Source organism: Gavialis gangeticus, unplaced genomic scaffold, assembly GCF_001723915.1.
Source record: "Gavialis gangeticus isolate Ggan-Ray unplaced genomic scaffold, GavGan_comp1, whole genome shotgun sequence".
NCBI lineage: Eukaryota > Metazoa > Chordata > Crocodylia > Gavialidae > Gavialis > Gavialis gangeticus.
Window position 1 is genome coordinate 224,207 of NW_017729034.1, and position 9,071 is coordinate 233,277.

A 9,071-nucleotide genomic window follows, 5' to 3' on the forward strand; every position below is an offset into this window, starting at 1 on the left:
ACTGGACACAGTACTCCAACTGCGGCCTGACCAGTGCCTCATAAAGCGGAAGTATCACCTCCTTGGACCTGTTTGTCATGCATTTGCTAATGCATGATACAGTGCGGTTAGCTTTACTGATCACTTTGTCACATTGACGAGTCATGTTCATCTTGAAGTCAACCATGACTCCAAGATCCCTTTCTGTTGCTGTGCTGCTGAGAAGGTTGTCCCCCAGCCTGTAAGTGTGTTGATGATTCCTTTTCTGTAGGTGCAGCACCTTGCACTTGTTCTTATTGAACGGCATCCCATTTTGTTCCATCCACTTTTCCAACCTGTCCAGATCTGCCTGGATTCATTCCCTACCCTCTGGTGTATTAACTTTACCCCATAATTTGGTATTATCTGCAAATTTGGATGGAGTGCTTCCTACACCCTCATCCCACTCACTGATGAAGACATTGAACAACATCGGTCCAAAGACTAAGCCATGTGGGACTCCACTGCCCACATCTTTCCAGGCTGATACTGACCCATCCACCAACACTCTCTGGGTGCAACCCCTAAGCCGATTTACTACCCACCTGACTGTGTAATCATCTACGTCACAGTTACTCAGTTTATAAGAATATAATGAGATACCATATCAAAGGCCTTCTTAAAATCCAAGTAGATGACATCCACCTCGATTCCTGCATCTAAACACTTTATGACCTGGTCATAAAAAGAAACAAGGTTATTCAGGCAGGATCTACCTGCTCTGAATCCACGCTGGTTGCCCTTTAGCATTTCTTTCCCTGCTGGACTCCCACAAATGTGATCCTTAATAATTTTTTCAAAGGTTTCCCCAAGGATAGAGGTGAGACTAACTGATCTATAGTTACCCGGATCCTCCTTCCTCCCCTTCTTGAAAACAGGGACCACATTGGCCATTTTCCAGTCCTCTGGGACCTGACCTGAGCACCAAGAGCCATGCCAATGGCTCTGCTATGACACTGGGCAATTCCTTCAGCACCCTTGGATGAAGATCATCCGGGCCTGCTGACGTAAACACATCTAGCTCTTCCAAGTATCTCTTCACTAAGTCTGTGCTAACAGTTGGTGAGCTGGTTCCCCCTTTTTGCCTATCTGTGATCCAACTGGGAGAATTGTCCTGATCTGAGTTCAGGAATACAGAGGCAAAGAACTCATCGAAGAGCTCAGCTTTGTCCCCACTCTCTGTCACTAATTGCTCTTGTTTGTCTTGTAGGGGTCCTATGCTACTCTGTGCCTTCTTTTTGCTCCCTATATGTCTGAAGAAGAACTTTTTGTTGTCTTTAATTTTTGTTGCCAGCCTAAGTTCCATTTCTGCTTTGGCCTTTCTGACTGCTCCCTGTGAGTATGGGCCAAGTAGGTATACTCTGCCTTGGAAGGTATCCCATGCTTTCACAGCCTATATGCCTCTTTTTTTGCCACATTGTTTTCCTGGGTTTCCCTGCTCAGCCAAAAGGGTTTCTTGGCCTCTTTGCCACCTTTCCTGTGCAAGGGGTTTGTCTCCTTCTGTGCCTTTAGGACTGCTCCCTTTAGGAACAGCCACTCTTCTTGGACTCCCATCTCACCAATTCTCCTGTTCTTCAGTGCCTCGCTAACAAATCTCCTGAGCACACTGAAGTTAGCCTTTCCAAAGTCTAGCACTTCTGCCCTACTGGTTATCTTCCCCACCCTATGCCAGATAGTGAATTCAGTCAAGTGATGGTCACTATCCCCTAGGTTACCTCATGTCAGTAGATCCCCCGACAAATCATCCTCTGTAGCCAGGACCAAGTCCAGCAAGGCGTTTACCCTAGTGGGACTGTATACCTCCTGTGTTAGGTGAAGGTCCTGTCTGCAGGTTAAGAACCTGTGTGAACCGTTGGATCTAGCTGGCTGTTCCTCCCAGCAGATGTCCAGATACTTTAGGTCATTCATGACAACCGTGTCCCTTGACTGTATGGCCTCTGAGAGCTGTTTGTAGAATTCCATGTCCAACTCCTCCTCCTGATATGGCGGCCTGTAGTAGACCTCCACTACCAAGTCCCTTTCCCCCCAACCGCCTTGCATTCTGACCCACAATACCTCAATTTGCCCCTCCTCTGATCCCATCTTGATTATGGAAGATGTATATTGCTCCTTCACGTAGAGAACCACACCCTCCCCCTTTTCTCCTTACTCTAGCTCATCTGTACAGCCTGTAGCCCTCAATGTTTACTCCCCAGTCATGGGTAGGGTCCCACCAAGTTTCAGTTAGCCCAACTAGATCCAAGTGTTTGTTTGCAGCCAGTAGTGTGAGTTCCTCTTGCTTGTCCCCCATGCTCCTATCATTAGTATAGAGACATTTGAGCCCCACAATGGGTGCCCTTGGTGCCCCCCTGTCCTGATGCCACTGGGCCCCTTAATACTTACGCGTGAGCTGTTACAGTGCATGGCTTATGGTTTGTTGATCCTAGGTTCTCGCTATTGTCTGCATCCCCGTCCCCTGACAAACCTAATGTAAAGCCCTGAAGAGGAGATCAGTCAACCTGTAAGAGAACAGACTCTTACCTTTTGAAGATAGATGAAGACCACCCCATCCCAGGGTGCTCTTTTTGTGGAAAAGTGAGAAGAAGCCAAAACCTGCTTGAGGACACCAACTCTGGAGCCATACAGAACATAGATAGAACATCCGTAAACATCCATATTGTTATTTACCTGAATCCAAAATGACTTCAAATACAGCCTCCTCCGTAATTAGATTCCATACATGGACAATTTTCTAATTATTGTGGGGCTGTCTTAAATTGATCCTTCTGCCACTGCAGCAGGGAAAGCAGTGTGGGGTAGACACCTTGCCCCACAGGACTTGTGCTCCCCTGTTACCTGCCCTGCTCCCCTCCCTACTCCCTCTATTCACCCTGTGTGGTGGCTCCAGCTCTGGCCCAGGGCATGATGGAGCATGTGGTGGCTCTGGCTCTGGCCAGGTGGCAGCAGTGGTGGCAGTTCTAGTCCCCGTTCCAGCTTCCCTGCCGCTACACTATCTTCCCTGTGCTCCACCACACATGAACCATACAATCTCTTCCATGCTCCCCCGCTTCCCTCACCACACAATCTCCTGCACTTCCCCATCCTCATCACACAACCTCCCCTGAGCCAGGGCTGGGATTTGGGCTGGGGCCAGAGCTGGAGCCACAGCAGCCATCTGTCCTTGGCTGTACTTTAATTCTACACAAGGTTTCTTTTCCCCAGAGTGAATGGGGAAAAAACCCTTGTCTTGGATTTAAGTAAATATGGTATGTGGGACCCAGTCAGATATTCTGGGCCAACTTTCAGCTTGCCTCAAATCAGCCTCTGATTTTGTGCTCGTTTTAGAAACCAAATCAAAGAAGCACCTGCTTGTATTTGTATCCACAACCTGAACTTGCACTTATGTTTGTTGTGCACACTGTAAGTGCTTGCTTATGTGTGCAAATGATGCTTGTATCAGACACTGTGGATGAAAATTTGTCCCTTCATATGTTTATATATCCCTTCATGTGCTTATTATCAAACAGGTAAATGCCATACATCTTACTTCATCCTTTCCTTATAGTCTCATCTGGGGTTGATTAGTGCAAAGTTCAATTTCCCTTAAGATCCCCGAGGTGAAAATCTCTCCATACAGTCTGAAAAGAGTCAGTTCAACAGGAGACTTTCAAAGGCACAAATGCCTGACCACTTTTAAAGGGAGCTGGAATGGTGTCTGCTTGTTGTGTCTTTGAAAATCTCTGGTAAATGAATAGTCCATTTTTAGTTTGAGAGGTGAAGGTTGTTGGTGTCTTTTTAAGTTATGTAAGAAAAGGTACTGTGCTATTTGGAGTAAAGCATGGTGTTTGAAAGGAATACAAAGCACTTGTGGTTTACTTATGCATCTTTTCCCTCCTCTCTGTCCCTGAATTAGATAAAAGACCAGATGAGCCTGCTGGAGAAAGGTGTCACCCACCTGGGTGTTGGGACACCTGCGAGGATCAAAGCGCTAGTAGAGCAAGGTGGGAGATTTCTATTGTGACTTAAGCCTGTAAATCTGGTGACCAGCCTGTGGCATTTTTTTTATTTCTGCTGTCACAAATGTTGGTCAAAATTAGATCAAAAATCTAAGATTTAAAAATGCCCTGATTTAGTCAAAAAGAACTAATGACAGAAGGCACCATAGCATGCAGTCTTAAGGGGAACCCAAATCCAGAACCTTTTGCCATATAATTTGCTTCTTAAGTAGGAACTTATAAAAACAATATGTGGTGAAAATACCTACCTTATCACGATGGATCCTTTTTCCAGGCAGTTCAAACAAGCCATACCCTGCTCTATGTGATGCCTCTGAAGGGAGGGAGTTGGCTGTGGTGTAAGCCTCCATCATCTCTTCCTCCAGGAAGCACAGGAATGGTGGTTTATTTAGGCTGTCTTTTCTGGCAGAGTTCAGATATCACAACTCAGCATCACAGTGAAGAGCTGGTGTTGTTAAATTACCAATATGACTGCATCAAAAGGAAATGTAGTTGGATAAGGAGGGGCAGAGCTTGACCATGCCACATTCCGCACATTTGAGCTGTTTGAGTTTGGTGTTGAAATGGCTGATCTCTGAGGCCCCTTCTACATGCGCAGGTGAAAACGCTATGGGATCTAATGCATAATCTGCACAATCACACCTGCCATGCTACACGTGCATAACAGGAAGCATGATTGTTGGATCGTGAAACCAGATCCCATCATGCCTTATTGCTGGTGCAGGGGGAGCTGATACTCCCTCTGCACTGGCAAGAAACAAGTTCCCATGGCTGGGAGCCCCCTCAGCTGAGGGGGATCCCAGCTGCAGGGGTGCCCTATGGAGCCCATGGCTGAGAGACCACAGCTGCTGTGATCTCCCAGCTATGGGGTGCACCACAAGCCCTGTGACTGGAAGACTGCAGTTGGTGTGATCTCACAGCCTTGGAGGTGCCCCATGCACCCTGCAGCTAGGAGATCTCAGCAGTTGCGGTCTCCCAGCCAGGGGGACACAGGTTACATGTGCAAGTTGAAGCTGGATAGAAATCCTCTCTGAAGTTAGTACATGTTTTCCAGCAATAATTAAATAGCTGGTTGGACCTTTTTAAAGTGCCATAGTTAATTTGCACATGTAGCCAGTTTAAATTAATTGTCCAATTAACCAGGTAATTGTATAATAGATGTAACATGTAGAGGGGACCCAGAATAACAGAAAACTGGTATAAAAATGGTGGCGTTACCCAGTAGGCATGTAGGTTTCCACTGATGGGATCTTTCAAGCCTGGGTTCTTGTAACTTACCAGCTCATCCTCAGCCATAGAAATCCAGTTTCTTTGGTTTTAGGAAAAGGAAGCTTGGGGAATTATTTGCAGGAAGACTATTAGCTGTTGATATGTCTAGTAAGAGTAGTTGCTCTCCTTTTGTGTTTAGCTTCCAGAAAGGCCTGGTATTATGCAGTAAAGAATGCAGTATCATTGCATTCATTTTCTAACTGGCAAACAAAGTATTTTATTTTCAACCATGAGTTGCCTTGGGAGCAGACAACAAAAAATATAAAAGCCCAAAATAATTTCGATAAGCATGTGTCACACTACTTTTATAGTCAAACTTGCACTGTCTTTTTCAGATGGCCTTAGCTTGAACTCCTTGAAATACCTGATTTTGGATTGGAACTGGAGAGATCAGAAGTTAAGGAGAATGATTGATATCCCTGAGGTACAGTATTGTCAACCTCTCTTTTAAGATATTTTAAATATATTTGCCTTCCAGTTCAGACATGCTTAACCCATAGATGCTGGGAAGTCAGTAGGTTTTTTTATATAAAAGCTGACTTTTGGTAGTTAGTATTCTAGTAACAATGAAGTTAATATTTTATTTAAAATTTTACATCCTCAGCTTTCCAACCTGGAAGTGGGGAGGTTTATGCCCTCATATTTTATAAGCTGCATCAATTAATACCAGTTATCACCAGCACACTTATCAGTCTTTCCCACAGAGGTATCTGCGAGCTAGATGTTCTTCCTTGCGGAGAGATTCCCTCAACAACCAGGCCCGATAGGCGTTTCTGCAAAAACTGAAAAAAAGAGAAAAAATATAGACAAACTTTTGAGGATGCAAAGAGAGCAGCTTTACTTATTGAGGCAGAAAGGCTCCCCCTTGTGATGAATGTGAAAATGATACAAAGTTCTTGCACTGAAACTTCAAGGCATGTGAACCTCTTTGAATAATGACGAACTTAGAGTGGCTCACAGAAATGATATCAAAGGTGACTGGCACAAATCTTACTATTACAAAGAGTGCCATTCATTGTGGAATGAAAAAGGATTTAGGTTTCTGTGAGTCACCTGAAATACATGCAGAGTAGGAATATCTACACATTCATTAATGTGCAGTAGTTACTGCACATTTTGTTTAGTACTTTCTTAATGAAGTACTAACTCAGTGCGTAGTAACTACAGTTACTGCACAGTAGAGCCAGGCATACAGGGGTGTTTTTTGTGACGCTTACTGCGCAGTAGCCTAATACTGCTGTGTGGTAGCATATTGGTACAGTTTTTGCCTGGCACGCTACTGCGCAGTGTTATAGGCTACTGTGCATTAAGCATCTTGTGTAGAGGTGCCCACAGTAAACTGCAGATTCTACATGATTTGCTTACAAGAGCGCAGGATTGCACTGCTGAGAGATGAACCTGAAGACTTGACTCTCAGGTCTCTAAGAAAACCCTTCAGGTTTCACTGACCTCTTGCCTTGCAGGTAGTATGCCCAACTAACTGATTACCTATAGCGAGTAGCCCTGTATCAGGGATATTGTCGTCAAGCCAAAATTGTAAATCTGACTGGATTTAGATAGGAAATTGAAGTTACAGAGTTAGTCTCAGGAGTCATTCAACTTAAGGAGGAATATTTGACCAGAGTTTTACCCCATTTCTGTATGTAGGCATTACAGAAGAGCCTTCAGTTACAAAGTGCTTTTGTACAACAGCACTACGTAAGACTCTGTTGCTCAGCAACGTTAGCCATATATGTGACACATCTTGCAGTACTTTGTACTGCTTCGGGCACCAGTGTCTCTTATAATCATTTACTTGGAAAGCATGTAATAAACTGTGTGTAGATAGTGTACTAGAAAGTGCCATAATACAGTAATAGAGATACTTATCAAGTGTCCTAGCAGAAAAAAGGCATTACATGTGGAGTAGATTCCGGCTGAACCAGGGCCTTGTTCTCCTTTTTGTGTGTTGTGTGTACAATGACAACCTTATTATAAACTGCAATAAATAGTTAGCTGTGGGGAAGAGGGGGTTGCTTTTCAGAAATGGCTTCGTATTTTTATGTACAATTGTAGACCTGAAGTGAAATGATGATAGACATTACTGCTAGCAACGTAATTTGCAACTTTGCTTAGATTGATGTACTATGTGTTTGTGTGTGAAATTGTGTTCTTACAACTGAAGGTTTTTTTACAATATGACCCCTTGCCTTTCCAGTAACTCCATTCCTGTTTAACGGTCCTCCATTACTCTGTCTTCCCATTCTGTTTAATTAAATTCATAGGAAGCATAAAGTTCTAGAAATGAATATGCGTGTGCATGTCTTTGTAAACTCAAGTATGTTTTTATGTCAGCATATGTTAAAATTCATGTCCTGATTTTAACAGGTGCAAAGCACCCAACATGCTTGCTATGTTCACACTTCCCTAATTCCCAGAAGTGAGGGAGGGAGTGGGTTAGAGCAGACAAGAAGGAAATAGGTAAGAATAACTTTTGGGGGTATAGTACAGGAGAGACCTGTTATCAGCATAGAGGTCTTATGTTTCTGTGTGTGGTGGTGTTGCATGGATTTCTGATAAATACGTGGACTTAAAACCAAGCCTCTCCTCCTCCCCTTCAGTGGTAATCTTTCCCATTACTTCTGGATGGTTAGAGTCTTGTGACACAGGGCACTTGCAAGTCAGGCATTTTTCCATCTTTGTTAACATTCAGTGACCAAGTACATAACCTCAACATCACGTTAATGAAAACTATTGTGTGCTCTTTTGATTTCTTGTCCTTTCCTGTACACACCCCAAACAGGAGAGGGAAACCACAAGAGGAGTTAGAATAATCAGGCTAAGAGGAACTTACCAGATTCCTTTTGGAGGAACATGTTAACTCTACTGACGTATAAAGATTTCAGTGCAGTCTGTTTATACATTTCAAATATGTCAGTAGAAAAAGATTTCTGCACTAAAAACATTTGTGCTTAGACACTGATTCCAGCCTGTGGTAGTATCATAGCCTCTGAAGCTGCAAAAGTTACTAGTGTTGCAAGCACTACATTACTTATTTTTCCCAGCACATTTGCAACCCTATTCTTTGGTTTTTTTGTAAACAGTTCTGGAAATGGCCAATGGCAAATTCAGTGATGTGCTTTTTTTTTCAGATTAAGAGAATTACCGTATTTACTTGAACTCAAAACAAGATCCCCATTCAGCCTCTTCCCCTCCCCAACACCCCCCCCAGTCAGCAGGGGAGGAAAAAGCCCCTTGTCTTATATTCATGTACAAAGCGTGTGTGGGGGGCGGGGAGGGAGAGGCAGGCAGCTGCTGCATCCCTGACCCCTGGCCCTGAGCCTGGTTTTGGCCAAGTCAGTCTCCTGCCCTGCCTCTGTTTGCCCTCTGGAGCTTCTGCCCTCCCCCTTCCTCCTTCCCCTCACTTACTATCAACTGGTTTGGCGTGGGTTCCCTCCCTGGCATGGAGCACATGAAAACTGTGTCCCCTGCCTGGCCAGTCAGCAGCACTGGCACTGCTGCATGGCCCAGCAAGGGGTGAGTTTCCATGTGCCATGCTCTGGGAGGGAACAGGGCCCAGGAAGAGGCTGTGGGGTGGGGTGGGGAAGAGGCTGTGGGGAGCTGTGAGTGGGAGCATGCCAGTAGTATGGTGGGGTGGGGGGGGAGGAGGGCTGTAAGAAGAAGTGGAGAGTGGGGCAGAGAGCAAGGAGAGCCATCTGATCACCCACCAGACACCCTCCCCCCATCCCTCTCCCCACCACTGTTTTCCTTGCTATAGCATCCGGGAGGGATAAATTCAGGGCAACCTTA

At 44.8% G+C, this 9,071-nt stretch overlaps 1 protein-coding gene across 1 annotated transcript in view; it reads left to right on the forward strand.

Annotated features, from left to right (window-relative positions):
• The window catches only part of LOC109304550 (protein CMSS1-like), a 52,835-nt gene that overhangs the window by 41,860 nt on the left and 1,904 nt on the right, over positions 1-9,071 (forward strand). Inside the window, exons 8-9 of the mRNA XM_019527225.1 lie at positions 3,911-3,998; positions 5,618-5,706. Coding sequence (XP_019382770.1) covers positions 3,911-3,998; positions 5,618-5,706 — 177 coding nt within the window. The remainder of the gene's footprint in view (positions 1-3,910; positions 3,999-5,617; positions 5,707-9,071) is intronic.